Source organism: Ammospiza caudacuta, chromosome 4, assembly GCF_027887145.1.
Source record: "Ammospiza caudacuta isolate bAmmCau1 chromosome 4, bAmmCau1.pri, whole genome shotgun sequence".
NCBI lineage: Eukaryota > Metazoa > Chordata > Aves > Passeriformes > Passerellidae > Ammospiza > Ammospiza caudacuta.
The window spans coordinates 61,295,765-61,311,746 of record NC_080596.1 but is presented as its reverse complement, the minus strand read 5'-3'; the positions used below and the strand labels follow the sequence as shown (position 1 = coordinate 61,311,746).

Below are 15,982 nucleotides of genomic sequence, written 5' to 3'. Positions count from 1 at the left end.
CAGTTGTAATATCCAGATCTGAATTATTGAAATATCATTAAAGACCTCTTTTTTCCAAAGTCACAATTGAATACACTTTCTCAAGGTGTCAAAATTTTTCTTTTACTTTGCTGCCAATTAGGTGTGCATTGTACAGAAGAGAGACACCAAGAAAATGTATGCCATGAAGTACATGAATAAACAGAAATGCATTGAGAGAGATGAAGTCCGCAATGTTTTCCGGGAGCTGCAGATAATGCAAGGCCTGGAACATCCCTTCCTGGTCAATCTGTGGTAAGAAAATCATTAAAATGCTTTCATAGAGCTCTCATTTTCTCCTTGTTGCTGAATCAGTTCAGAATATGGAAGGCTGGAAAGCTGAAAACAACAAAAGATTTTTGGTGACTTCCTTTGTTAAAGGTATTAGGTTTCACAGGGAGTTTTATTTTTCATTAATATTTTTAAGGTGTCTTTTTTAATTGAAATATTAAAATATCATATTCATCTGTTAATTTCTGCTTTGGTTTCTCTCCAAATTTTTACAATACTGTATTGAAATGTGTTGTCCTGTCCCATTTGTTTTTGACAATACCTGGACTAAATCTCTCTAATAAAGCTGTGGAATAGCAAATACAACCATTTCTTTTTTAAGTCGATTCAGAGAAAATTCAAAACTCAATTACTTTCTAAAAATTACTGCCACAGGACAACAGAAAAGTGCCTTTTTGTCACCTGGAATTTCCCTTATCTTCTCCATTCTAGACACTGAATCTTTTGGCCACACATGATTGTGAGAAAATGCTGGTCAAAAATTGACTGGCTTTGACTACACCAGCAGCTTAAAATATTTGCTGGCTCTTATGCAGTGTGATAATACTTGCTGCCTTCTGTAGTGATAGTAGTAATGGGATGCAGGGTTTTGCTCCTTATCTAATGACCTGCATCATTCAGAAAATGAAAAGGTGGAGGGGACATAAACCATTACAATATGAAAATTATTCAGTCCGTGAATAGCTTGATTGGCTGCAGATGGTTAGAGTGCACATTGATCTTGTGTTTTGTGAGTTTTAGCTGTCTTACTTGAGGTCACTGCCCAACTACAGTGTTCTGCCCATCCCTTAGCTCACTCCTGGTGCCAGGTTAGCACCTTTCACAAATTAAAAGCCAAATTGTGTTCTGTCTTGAGCGAAAACAGCTTTAGTATAATTGCACTCTGATAGAAAGCATTTAAACCCAAAATTGATTCCAGATTAGGTCCAAAAGGAGCTAATTATATAAATACATATGTGCTCTTCACTTTATATGAATGATCTGAGCTAATCTAATTCCTTGTTGAAGGCTTTAAAAAATACATCATTGTTACTGCAATACAAAACTTTCCCAGTATATTTTCCAAGGTTCCAGCAAGCTGTAGTCTTGGGATCTCTTTACCAAAGATATGGTGTGTGTATATATATATATATGTGTGTGTATATATATATATATATATATCTGTGCTTAGGAGGCTGTGGAGTTCTCTGTTATGTATTTATCTACCTTTTTTGAAATCCCACAAAGTTTTATTCTTCATCAGGAGCTGTGGAAGTTTCCACTGTGTAACTAGACACTGCACAGAAACAGTCATAGGTTAATGTGATCTGAGAGATAAACATAGCAGTGCTGAAAGACTGAAGATCAAATATTTATTGTGAAACAAAAAGAATGCTAGATTCCCATTACTGAGTAATACTCAGATGATATATATTCTTTTTCCTTTTCTTTTTCCATGCCGAAGATTAAACTTGAAATAAGCAATACCTTAAAATGCACTGGGCATTATGATGCCTTTTATCCTTCCTACACTTCTAAAATACCATCACAGGATATCAAGACTCAGATGTTATATTATATGTGTGTATGAGAAATGCAGAAAATGAAAGAGAAATATAGTACTCTAGAGTTACAAAACATTTCAGGCAAACAGGACACTATTCAAGATGCTTCAGTGAAATATATAAAACAATGTTTTATATTTGATGTCACTAGCAATGGTTGCAGTTGACCAATCCATCTACAAGCTCTGATCTCTTCACTCTCCTGACTGGGGACTGGACTGAGGAAATGTCATGAAGTTGAGGTAGAGAAGGTTGAGGTTGGGTATCAGGAAAAGGTTCCTCACCCAGAGAAAGGTTGGGCGCTGGAACAGCTCCCCAGGGAAGGGGTCACAGCTCCAGCCTGACAGAGCTCAAGAAGCATTTGGAAAATGCTCTCAGGCACATGGTGTGACTCTTGGGGTGTCCTGTGTAGGGCCTGGAGTTGGACTCATTGATCCCTGTTGACCCCTTCCAACTCAGGGTGTTCAGTGGCTCTACTGACATTTAGGAACTTGATACAATTTGAATTGTAGAAATTTAAAAAAAATACTTTCATTGACCCTTATTATTTTGACCTGAAGTGCTCACCTCAAACACTTCATATTCAAATGTCTGGTGATTCAAAGATCGGACTCCAGAGTGAGCTACTGAACTGCTGGAGAATCTGTATTTCACCCTGGGACAGCAAAGGGAAATCTTGAGCCCGAACCTTCCCAAATTAATCTAGTCTACCCTGAATAACTCTTTCCTTGTATCAGGCTTAAAATATGTTTCTATAAAAAATTACCCTTGAACAATCCTAAATTAATTTAAATTAACTTGTGATGTACTTTTGGAGTGTCTACACTTGCAGGCTACAGTAGAATTTTCCAGACCTCTGACTTCTCTGTCTCAAATTTCAGCTGAATTTCAGGATATTCTACACATTATCTTCAAATAATGACTTTAGTTATTGAGCTGCAACAAAGACAAAGAACAAAAATCATAAATGATCCATGAATAATGGTCACATCTGTTCAAGCCGTATGAAGCTTTTAAACATATTAATTATATTTCATTTATTTAATATTTGAAACTAAATTTTTATTTCTACCATGGGAAAAGGAACACTGCAAGTATGAATGGAATAGTCGTTAAATATGTTTTTCCCAGAAATAATTTCTTAAAATAACATTTTCATTGATTGTTGGTGAACTAGAAATCTGTTTAATGTATTTCTACTTGCAGTTTAGATACAATAATGATTTACATCAAATTACATTATATTTACAAGTTATATTAGATGATTGGCATGAATCTATGAGTTTTCCTTCTAAGAGTCAATTCCTGACGCACTAATGGAAGGAAACAGTTGAATCTGCATTTCTTCTGTAGTAGATGCAGCTAAATTAGTTTCATTTTTCAGAGTTGGATTTTGCTGTTTTGTTGATTGCACTGTAAATGTAACAGGGACTGTAACAGGAATGACTAAGCCTAGATTGTTTCAGAAAGTGGAATATCAATCTAAGAAGGAGCAGTATTGTCATGGTGTATGGGGAATATGACAACTTCAGCTTGTTTAAATGCCAAAGTTCTTTTGGCCTGGTCTCTCTTTCCAGGCTTTATCACACTTTCTTAGGGTTCATATCAGTTTTTAGAAATCCTGTCTAAGGTACGGTTTTGGTGACTAAAATCCTGAAATTAAAATATTTTTATTTTTCATGAAGTATCATTTTCTGTAATAAAAAAATTTCAGTGTCCTATTTTTTTCATTGTGGTGTTTCTGCAGTGATGAATTGAAATTAAACCCTACATCTTTCAATTTAAAATGTCAAATCCTAAATCAATATTGAAAATTATATTTGGAGGAAATTCCATCATGACAAGCTTTCCATGAGTTTGTGGTACTTTCCCTGATGTGAGCAGCTGATTTGCCATAGTTTATCATCTGGATTTCAAAATAAAATTAAAATAGTAATAAATATCCTAACAACTCCTTGAACATATTAATCTTTCTTTGAGAAATTACATCACCAAAAATAAAAGCTGGCAGTTTAAGAAACAAACATGAATACTGGAAAGTCCCTTCATTTTTCATGATGACTGAAGAAAGTAATGAGATGTGTGTATACAACCCTTCATCAGTTAAATTCTAGCGGAGATAAAAAGAAGAGGAAAGAAGGTAAATGTTCTGTGGTGGGTGGTTCTGCTGCATCTATCACTGACCACAGCCTACACAAGAATACAGAGAAGCTCATATAAAACAAGGGTAGCATCTCAACACTGAAAGATCTCTATTAAACCTTTTGAGGCTCATGCATCTTCTCTGAGCTTTATTAAATTTGACTTCACAATCTCAACTTATAAATTACATTATTTGAAGTATGAGCTGTCTTTCAAAACATCTGACACAGAAGGCATCATTCCTTTGTAAATGCTCATAAAAGCTTGGAGGATAACAGTGTTTTTCAGGAAGGGTTTTGGATTGATTTATAATCTTCATTTTAGAAATGAAATTGAATAAATGCTTAAAGCCACTTTTATCACCATTAGAGGCATTTCTGATAACAGAGAAGATGAATGGGCTGCAGAAATGTCAGCTGCCAACTTGGTCCCACCTTGAGTCTGTTCCTCTCTAATATTTAGCACTTTCTCCATGTTCATCCTTCCCCAGATATCTGAGTGTCCCCTGGCCAAGATGAGTGATGTTTCTGGACGTATTCATTTTTTAAATACATTTCTTACAACATGCATTAAGACTGAGCCAGGAGCAGGGTTACTTGCCAGGTACCAGTGCAGGCAGATTTGGCATCATGTGGCTTGTCCTCAATCATGGAGAGATATTTGAAGCATCCCCTGGCTGCTCTGAAAACAACATGGCTTACCACAAAAGACAGATTTTTTTTTTCTCAAAAAAATCATGTATCAAAGGGGTTTCTAAGCTGATGAGGACCTGAAAAACGTGAAAAAAAAAAAAAAATTGAACCCTTTCTCAAAAGTTTTGAAACATTGATCTTATTTTTAATAGCCTTGCAAAATTTTTTTAACCTGCCAGAACATTTTCTAAAGCAATGGAGGGAGAAGGATAACCATTTTCTTTTTTCAGCTTATAGGTAATTTTCCTGGTATAGACAAAATAGTATGTTTGATTTATTTAACAAGCCGTGAAGAAGTTTTAGCTGCATTCTCTGAGTGGCTATACACTGTGATGTATTTTTCTGTTCACTTATCAGTCTATGGAACTGCATGTGTTCCATGACAGAAGTACATTACTGTTGCAGCTACAGTAAGACTAAGTCTCAAATCCAGTGAAAACTGAAGAACACACATTGCAGTAAAAACGTTCATGCACTTCTCAGTTCATCTAATACCCCAACATATCTTCAAAAGAAAGAGGAAGTAAAAAAAAAAAAGGATTCTGGAGTCAAGAAATTCTTTGTTCCGTCTCAAGTGTTGGGTGGGTTGCTCAATGTACACATATATACAGACACACAACTGGAAATTAGCACTTCCCTGTGAAAGCTGCTCTTTCTAGAGTATTTTGGGAGCAAGGTCACCTTGGACTGCCCCATGGCATGGCTTTGCTCCTCAGGCTGGTATCAAAATGTGCATAAATCTACAAACTTAGGGAAGCAAGAACACCTCACCAAATGTGCTGGGTGGAAATGAAGATGAAGATGACCAACCAAGGAACACCAATTACCTATCAGAGACCAAGGCAATGAGAGAAGGTGGTTTAGGTCCATCTCAGGTGACCTTGTTTAGTGGCTGTGGTCTTGCGGCTGCTTAACTTGCCTTGAAATAGGTGGTCTAAAGACTCTATGAGGGGATTGAAAATTTCTTTTCTGACGTGTGTTGTGACTGGTTTTCTGACTTCATGAGACACTACAATAATGGTTGTGACTAAAGAGAATAATTGCACTGTTTTTGGAAGAGAAGAGTTGTGTTCTTTGGGCTAGACCAGGCTGGGTGTTTGCAATTGGCCTGACAGCCCTGTGGGCAGTAAGAAGTTCTGATGAAAAGGAAAGGTAAACTGTACTGATGTCCATCTGTCCCTGTCATATTTTCTGAAAAATCCCTTTGCCAGGATTTCTTCTCCGGGGAAGATGAGAAGCCTCAGGAAAAAATCAATATTATCTCATTTGCTTCTCCCTGTTTTGCTGCTTTGGAATGTGGCTGGGGATTGTTTACCAACAGGTGCATGTTTGATTGGTTTCATGGGAATTGTTTTTACTTAATGACCAATCACCATCAGCTGTGTCGGACTCTGAGAAGTCAAGCACAAGTTTCTTATGATCATTCTTATTAAGCCTTCTGATGTATCATTTATCTTTCTTTAGTATAGTTTTGGTAGAATAGAATAGAATAGAATAGAATAGAATAGAATAGAATAGAATAGATCAGCTTTCTGAGAACATGGAGATTCACTCATCTCTCACCTCATCCTGGGGACCTCGCAAACTCAACATCTGTCTTCATAGTATGTGTTGTATTCAAAAAATTCCTGACTCACATTTTCAGTTTTCCTGGAGAGTAATGAAGGTGCTTAATGATCTTTGCTCTCTGGTTTATGACTTGGAGCAGCTGGGTACAACCAGAGAGCAAAGACTTCAGTGTCATCCTCATTGGCTATGTCTATACCAGTAACTTAAAACTAGGCGTCCTCTCTGGGCTCTCAAACCCAATATTTCACATTACAAAGTGTTTCTAGGCTCACTCCCAGCCTCGCTGTGGATGGGGCATCAGCACCATCCCAGAGGAGCCCAGGTGCAGCCAGGCTGTTCCCAGCAGGAAGGAAACCTGCACACCCTGTGCCTGGGTTTGGGAGCTGACCAGGAACAGAATTTTCTGTGCTGCTTGGTCTCAGTGCATTTGGGCAACAGCCACTGCTGTGTTTATTGATGCAATTGTGTTTCTTTTGTGAATTTAGCTGAGGTCATGAATGCCAGGCTTGTAATCCTGGTCCTTTCCAGATATTTGACAGTGTCTAAGTTTCTTTTCCAGCCAAGAAAAGATTGTAAATCAAGGGGGGAAGATATATTTAGCATCTTGCACAGATCTTAGATGGGTGAATTATTTTTGCTAGAGATGAAGCAAAGGGTGAGTGGATTTCTCAAATAGCTAGATTAATTCATCACTGCATTAATGTAAATCTGAAATAGGTGAAGATATTGAAAAAGACTGAAAAAAATTTATGTTCTCCAGAGACTTAGAAGAGATAATGATGGAGGAAAAAGGGCAGAGAAAGGTGATGAGGCAGCAGGAAGGGTAAGATAATTGGAAGAAAAGAGTTTAGAATAGATTTGACTTGAGTTGTAAATGTTCAGGATATTATTTCTAGCTGTGGAAATTACATTGGACTCAACACTGCCAGCTGGTGACCTCTGGGTGTTTTTGCTAAATGAATGTTAGCTGTAACATCACCACCAACTGATGAAAGCATGATCCAGCAGTTATTTATTTTTTGTGCTGATTTTAATAACCTAAGATAACAATTGACAGTATTGGGACACTGTCTGGATAAGTTTTATTCTGGTGACTAATTGTTTCCTGTGAGAAATTGCTGTCACCTTGAAATAATATATCTTTGGGCCCAACTTTAATACATTCCTTTTAAAAGTGAGAATTGGCCTTTGGCACAGTTTAAGTTTTGATCTTTTTTGCATTAGAAACTGCTGCACGAGATATTTCATCTCCTGTGTGTCTCTCTGCATCCTGGGACCCTTCTTAGGATTGTGCCTTCTGCATCACTCTTACTGACACACACGCTTTATTTGCTGACCCTAATCAACTTTTCTCACAGAAAGCTTTCTTTGCAAGAGGAATCTTACTATAAATATTGATAAATATTGAACTGCTGGGAAAAATAATCCCTCCTGTTCTAAAAATTTTCATTTCCAGCCGTGTTCCTCTTATGAATTTGCAATTCCTACCTTGTTTGTCCTTTGCAGTGGGGCAGCTGCTACCCAAAGCAGACCCTCTTGAGCTTGGAGGGAGTCTTGGCCATGTCTCACATTTGTGGTATAGACAGAGGCAGAAATCCTGTGCACATTTATGTGGAATGAGTGGCAGGAATGAGTGTTATTCCTTTTAGGCAGATGCAGAGCTCCAGTGCTGTGGCAGGGGTATTCTCAAGAGAGCATGAGAGCAGGGTTTTGGTGCTGTCAATTTAATGCAATGTGAAATAAAGCAGAAAAGCACTTAGATATTGCTTCAGACTCCTCAATTGCCACTTTTAGCAAGTAGTGCTTTTTTTTATTTTTCTTTATTTTTTCCATTCTATACTTTAAAGGTTATGAATGCCAAACACAATAGCTAGAGTGTGCAATTAGACTGATAACCAAGGTCCTGTAGGTAAAGTGGTTTTTTTGACAGAGTAATGAGTACATCATGTAAATCTACAGTTTTCAGTCAGGATCAACTCTTACCTATGCTGTGGAAACTGGGACTGCAGTTAGCCTCTAGTAAAGGCTCTGCTAAATGTAGATTGCACAAGATGCAGCTCAGTGCTGTGTTAACAAAGCCCAACCACAGTGGAATGGCCTTCAGAGGGTAAAGCTGTCTCGGATGCACCTGTAAAATCATCTGAAGTAGGTGGTCATTGCAGAATAGGAATAAGTCCTTAACACTTGCACTGCAAAACCTTGGTACTGAACAGATCCTAAAGATACACAACTAGTCCAAAAATGTTACAACTGTAATATTTATAGAAACTTGTCCTGGTTTGCTTTTCCGTATATTTTTGGTTTTAGTGATGATGCTTTTTCATTCAAACCAGACAAAACACATAGGGGAATTCCTTTTTATTTATAACAGGCTGAAGTAAAAGTCAGAGTAGTGATACTAAAAACAAAACCAAAGCCCCAATGGAACTAGCAAGAAGTATCAAAATAAGGGTAATTGAATATCTATGTGCTTCAGGTGATATGTTATCTCTCCAAGTAATATTTCCTTTTTGTTCTGCAAGGATATCAAGGATATTTTTCAAGTTCCAAGTATTAAAAGTTGGGGATGATTTTTGCCAGCTGTTCTGAAGGACAGAACAGAAGCCAAAACCTTGCACATAAGGGTAAAAAAGATGTAAATACATTATTAAATAATAATAATAATAAATCCTGAGTGCAAGGCAATTTAAAATGTCCATTGTTAGAATTGTATCAGAGTGAATTTAAAATGGAAAATAGTGCAATTAAACCAAATCAGGAATTTCTGTAATGCATTAATTTTGCCTGCTTAGGAGAACCTTTGCTTTAACGCATTAAAATTTATCAAAGCTTTTATTAATTTAAAAGTCAACTACAAATTTTTACAGCATAAGTGCACTTTTAATTTCATTTTATTGAACAAAAATTATATTTATTGTACTTGTAAAGTGCAGTGAGAACCTGATACTAAGACTTCAGAAAATTATTAATGGCATCCTGTTTCAAGATTAATGGCAGTTGTGCAGTGTAAAGTTCTAATGAGAAGAAGATCACTCTCATGTTTCATAAGTACATGACACATAAGGGAGGATTTAAGGTTCCTTTTCTGTGTTGATGTACACTTTACAAATTAACATGCAGAACAAAGAAAGGTTATGAAGATGACTATTTAAATTCCTCTGTAAAATGGATATGGCCAGTAGGAAAATTACTTCTGCCCATCGAATTCTCTCTAACTACCTGAACCAGAATTTATCCAGGGTGCAGAGAGCAAATTCTTTCTTGCTGAGATGGTGGGATTGAACCTTGTTGACAAATGAGTAAGTGAAATAGACCTAACAGAGAAAATTCTTCTTCTTGACCATAGCTTTCAGAGTCTCATCAAGAGATGAGCTGGGAGGACAAGAGAAAATACAGGTGCAAAAAAAAAATGGCAATGAGCCTGGTGAGAATGTAAACTGTAGGCTGAAAGGAGAAGGCATTTTCAGTGGTACAAAATCTAACCTAATTAGAAAGTGTAACCAATATCATAAAACAGATTCTTCAAGATAGGGACTTCCTTTACTGATATTTGAAAAGAAAGCAGAAGAGAAAATCAGGTATTGTTTCTTGTCTCTCCAAAGAGAGATGAACTATAGATTTCTGAGCAGGTTGTTCTTTTTGTGGAAGTGGAAAACTCTGAAACCTTTTTTAAAAATAACCAAGTGTGTTATAATATTTGTTCATCTTAAACTAGAGCACTTGAAATTCTGTCTTGAGGAAAATGTTCTTTATTTGAAGAAAATATTAAAAACCTAGATATTCCTTCATAGAGAAAATGTGCTAATTGATAAATGATCAAATGATATGATAAAAAGGAACAGGAACTTTCCCATTTAAAAGGAATTTTAGGAGTTAAGCTTCGTAAGACACTAAAAATGTAGAGATATAATTAGAAGTGAAGATATTGACATCAAAGAAGAATAAAATATGTTATGCTGGTCTCAAGTATTATCCTTTTCATTATTGTTCATTGCTCAGTAAATGGTGACATCTGTAGCCTTGACAGTGCTGCATTCCTAAGGGAAGGATAAGCATGGCTTCCTTCCAGTCACTACAAACCAGCTCTGTGGAACTGACAGGTGGGACAATTTCCATTTCTTGTACCAGCTTTACTGATGATCCAGGTTCATGGGGTGAGCACCTGCCTGTTTTTGCTGGGTCTGGGAAGTCTGATGCAGCAACACCTTCCATCCATCTTCAGCCATGGTGGAGTTGCCTGCATTTCTGCAGTCTGTAGCAAATTATGGTTTGGACCAAGATACCTGCAGGGGTCCTTTCTCTCCCCTAAAAGTTTGTTGAATATGGTGCATAACAAAGTCCCTATGAAATAATAATGGCAAAACTCTGATTGTGATCCATATTTGGGATCACTAAATTGCAGAATGGCACTAATGAAGCATAGAGTTTTCCAGCATTTGTTCAAGTGGAAAGTGGAATTATAGTTGAATGAAAAATTGACACTAGCAATTAGCACACAAAGATATAAGAATTATAAGGCAGTCTTTTAAAAAGCAGTGACACATGAAAAAATATCACTGTGAGTATCTGGAATGCCAGAGCAGAGGGTGTCTTTATTACTGGCCTCATGCATGAGGTGAATGCCTCATGCATGAGTGCTACCAAGAAATGAACAGCCTTTCCTCCACACAGAAAATAAAAGTCTGTTTGACCATTGTGCACCTCAGCAGCCTGGGGCAGCTAAACAGCACAACAGGATCCATTTAGACTAACAGGGAAAAAAATAATACTCTTATGACTCTCTAACAAAGTTCAGTGCTAAAGAAGAGTTTTCACTTTTCTGTTGGCACTGCATTTTCAGCCAGCTTGTATTTAAATTTCCTTTGAGCTCTTAAAAGAACACCACACAGTGTCTGTCTGTTCCTAATCAATCATGATAGGCATTTTCCTGCTTGGCTAGGTCTGTCACTCACTTGTGACATACAGAGAAACACTTGCTCAGAGGTATCCCTGGGTTTATTCCGTGGCTGGAGGAACCACATATTTTTTAATACCTCTCTCCTTCTGTTTTCTTTTCTGTAGATAATGCAAGAAAATATTATGACCTTTTAATAGCGTTTGATTTGCCAGCTTCAGGATGGCCCATCAATAAATATAGAGCTGTCTGTGGTTCTTTCTTTAGTTGTCTATTTAGTACAATTGATGCCCCATGCACAGTATCTGCATAACTAGTGGCAATGGTTGATACTCCCAATTCAGAAGAAATTTATTTTTAATTATTATTATCACAACCTTTGACAAGTGCAGCCTGCTTTAATGGCATCCTATATTCATTTTTCTGTACCTGCTCTACTTGTGAGGCAACTGAAATTTTTTTGTCACCGAGGGTCTGGTGGTCTCCTTGTATGTCTGTGCTCTTTCCCAGGGACAAGAGAAAAACAAGACTCTCCAGATTGTTGTCCAGCTTTTGTCTAAGTAGGAAATCCTGGCTGCACAATGCCTCTAGAGCCTTGCAAGCATGACTTTGTAACAAACCATAGATCACAAGAAGCTAAGGATGCTGTCAGTGGCTTTGGAGTGGTGGGGCTGTCAGGCACGACGAGGCTGGGGAGCAGTGCTGAGCACAGGAGGGACCAGGAGTCATGGCTGAGCCTCCCAGCCAGGCTGACAGCATGAGGCAGCTGGAACCAGGCTCCTGTCACTGCCACTGACAGACAGCTTGGTGCACATCAGCAGAAATCAATATGCTCAAACACTTTTTTCCCTGTTTAATCAGTTGTGTGTGAAGTGATTCAGTTTAACATTGGGCAAAGTCTTTGTTTTATTCATTCATAACTCTCAGAAGAAGAGGATGGATAGTTATAATGAAATTAAATTACAATGTCCAACAAGCATCTCCTTCCCTGAGACATGATGGGTTTTGTTGCAGTCTAGAATTGTGGTAAAGAAAAAATTCTCTAACTATCCATTGTTTAATCTGGGGGAAAAAATCATTATTCTTAATCTCCTGTCTAACCTACTTGCAGAACTTCATTATGTAATAAATAAAAAGTTCCAATTAAGCTTACAGGACTTCCACCCATGCTATCCTCTCCCATATTCTCTGTGAATATTGAATTTGTAACATGAAGCTGCAGCAGGGAATGAAAGCATCATGTGCACCATCGTGTTTGCAGAGCCTTCTGCAAAGGACAAGACTGGAACAACAAGATGTGGTGGTTTGTACCACTTTAAATACAGAATCTTTGGGGAAAAAATGAGATCTGGAAGTGAAGTACAGGGGTACCACAGTGCACAGAAGACTGAAACCTGGCAGGTGACAAAGAAGAGAGATTCTTCTTTCTCAGTTATTGCTTTAACACTCTCTTGCCACCATCTTGATGCTGCCTCCCCCTGCCAGCACCCACACCCTGACATCTCTCATGGCAGCCTGACAGGCTCTTGCTTCCAACCCAAGGTGATCCTTTATCTTACACAGATAAAGGGTCTGAATGCAAAAACATTTCAAAGTGATGTTTCCTCCTCTAAATTTACTCTCAAAATGTATCTGGGGGAAGAGTGGTGGGACAGACTCTCCTTTATCTATATTATACTTCTGACTTACTTCTCTTTTGAAATATTTTTTATATCAAAACGTTTGTTTTGGCAGAAATCCTTTAACTATGCATTTGAACATCATGTTTATGTGCTGTCATAATGGAACCAAGTATTGCCCAATACATCTTCTGTACAGAAGAATGAGGAGACATGAATTAGGTTCCATTGTTTCTTTGCCTTTAATGCAGGTTTCCATGACAGCAGAGAGAGAGAAATCAGTCAAAGCCAGTAGTTAAAACTGATAATTTGCATTCTGGTCAGTAGTCCTAAAAATGCAATGTACATTTGAATAATTAGATTGTCTTGGTGTTTGGTCACATATTATACTGCTGTGTCTTTATTTACAGCAGTCTTCTGTAAAAATGTAAACTATTATGAGATGCTGATCTGCAATTTTGACTCTCTGCTATTTGCAGAATAGGCTATTCAAATACAATAAGGGATTTTATCCTAACTAATGCAGTAATAAGGAGTAATAAAACCAGGGTAGGAGTTGTTATGCTGTAGGCTAACTACATAGCTATATGAAAATCGTGCATAGAGATGCCTTAAAATAGTTTTAACAGAAAATGACATTCCAACTAAAATCTATTTTTTTTTTCTTATTCTAAATGTCTGTCTTCTACTAGAAAAAAACCCCTGAACTCCAGAAACATCTAGATTCTCCAATGTTGGCATCAGTTCTACTGCAAATTTTAGTCTGCTGCATTTTCTTACTGTTTCAATCTAGAGACAAAGATGAGAGGAGTTTAGGCACACACAGCAATCTAATCTGCACACATTGACTTAGGTATTTTTTAAAAAAAAGTTTGTATCTTGCTGTAAAAAGTGCTTAGGAAAAAATTCTGGAAATATATGATATCTATTCATGTTCTCAATCATCAATATTAACCTGTAGCACAGGTATTTAAAATAGCTGCAGATTTCCCCATGGAGAACTGCTAAGAGTGGAACTATGAAGTCATTGTAAATTTTCTTAAGTCCTGATAGACAAGAATTTTGATTTTAATATTCTTTCTGTCAAATTGATCTGATATGGGTCTACATAATGAATCAGTCAGTTGACTTTGGTGAACAGTGTTTCCCACCTTAAAATGCTCCTTCTTTTGTGTGTGATGGAAAGCACTGAAACATACACATACAATAATTCGTCTTTTTTCAGCTGTCTTTCTGGGGCATCAGGGTCTGAGGACAGTCCCAAATGTTGCATCTGTATTTCATTGGCACAAGCCAGAGACGTTTCCACTTTATCTAAGAGAAATTTCAAGCAGCAGAAACTTCTAAATACAAAAGCTGGGGTCAGATACCTGTGGGGCAGTTGTCACATTTTATGACAAGGTGAGCAAAGTGCCCAATTCAACTACTCAACATGTTCAGTGGAAATAAACTTGTTAGCAGCTGGGGACAGCTGGCTGAAGGGAATGTGACTTCATCAGACCCAGTTCTTAATGGTATGTAAATTATTAGATTATGAAAATTGTGTGCCGTGCTCCCTCCCCAAACACCCTCAGCCTCACCCTGGGTGCTTCTAGATGTCATCTTAGGGATGTCTCTGAAGGCCCAACCAACTGACTGCACTATTTATAGAGTGCAAGATACATCCCCACCCTGCTCCTCCAAAGGGGTAATGAGCTAGGCATGAGAAATCAGATTTTGTACCTTGCATCTCTTTCTGCAGATAAGGAAATATTGCATCACAAATGGTAGAAAACTGCACAATTTAAAATACTAAAGGACCAAACAGCTCAAAGATGGACACCCTGGAGGGAACTTGAGTAGTGGAAGGAGGAGTTGCTTGTTTAATCTGGACTTTTTAAAGGAAAACAAATATTGGAAATAGCTGCAATGGAAGAGAAGACAAACTATGCAAAGGATTTATGAGACAAATGGTCTCTAAAAAAGGTTATCAGGATGGACATTATAAACCTTATTGAGTAAGTAACAGTGGACTGGAGAAAGTGGTTTCTGTTATTACTTGCCTTTAAGGAAAAATTATTTCTATAAATTCTGCCTTTGACAATTGCAAGGTCTGCTTTGTAGGAGAAAAGTTTGCTTTGGCACACCTGTTACTTCTGGTAACATTTTAGAAATGCAAAGCTTGGCTGTTGGAGAAAACAATTCATTTGTAAAGCCCAAGGATGGCAGGTAGCTCTGTAAAAAGAAAGCTCTGAAAGTGGTTTGATGTGTAAAGATGTGGTGAGAGTGAAAAGGATCACAAATGAAACCCCAAATGGAACCTCCTGGTAGAGGATGCATTGGAGAATTAGGTCATTACAAAAATGACTGAGTTGAATGGAATCTGATTACAGTGGTGACAGCCTGCCTTCAAAGAGAAGGAATTACAGGGGAGGGTTTGAGATGGTTCAGTGCTTGTGGGAATACTCAAAACTCCCCTTTGGCTCATTTTATTTTGGAATAAATCTGCCTCTCCCTCTAAGTGCTGCTGATATAATTTGAGTACAGATAAATTAAAAGTAGAAATAATGACAGTGAGAATGGAAATGGGGGTTTCTGGAAAAGGTAAATGTATTGGGTTGACTCTGGCTGCACTGCAGGTGCCACTCTGTCACTGCCCACCTCAGCTGGATGGGGGAGAGAAAATAGAATAAAAGGCTCATGGGTTAAGATAAGGATAGGGGAGATCATTCACTGGTAACCATCACAGGCAAAACAGACTCAGCCTGGAGAAATTACCTTAATGCTCACAGAAGCCACACCTGCAGCAACCTGCTACCAAAACCTTGCTATGATAATCTACTGGAATAACTCTTGGAGATGAAGGCTGGAGTAACGTTTGGCCTGCAAGGGGATGTGAAAAGAGTGTCTGGAATCCTCTTTTGCTGTACTCATGAGACTCATCTGTAGAGGATGTGGTAGTGTGGTTCATCTATGAAATCCCCACAGAGAGCACAAACCTCAGAGGCAGAAAATAAAATGGAATAGAGCCTTTTAAAGAAGTAAATGCAATTCTAGAAACTTTTATGTTGTATGAGGCATAGCAGAGCAGTGTTGCAGGGGATTAGAAAAATGGGAATGGCTCACAAGTTAACCAGGAGCATATTTACTATGAGTAATTATGCTGCAGAAGGAAAGAAGTGTTCCCAAACATCTGGGAAGCAGCAGATACTTAAGCCCTTTGCCCTTGAAAGA

At 37.8% G+C, this 15,982-nt stretch overlaps 1 protein-coding gene across 2 annotated transcripts in view; it reads left to right on the top strand.

The window, feature by feature from the left end:
* Nucleotides 1-15,982, top strand: part of STK32B (serine/threonine kinase 32B) — a 158,298-nt gene that overhangs the window by 36,292 nt on the left and 106,024 nt on the right. For both annotated transcript variants that reach the window (XM_058803490.1, XM_058803491.1), the window contains one exon: nucleotides 122-273. In XM_058803490.1, coding sequence (XP_058659473.1) covers nucleotides 122-273 — 152 coding nt within the window. The remainder of the gene's footprint in view (nucleotides 1-121; nucleotides 274-15,982) is intronic.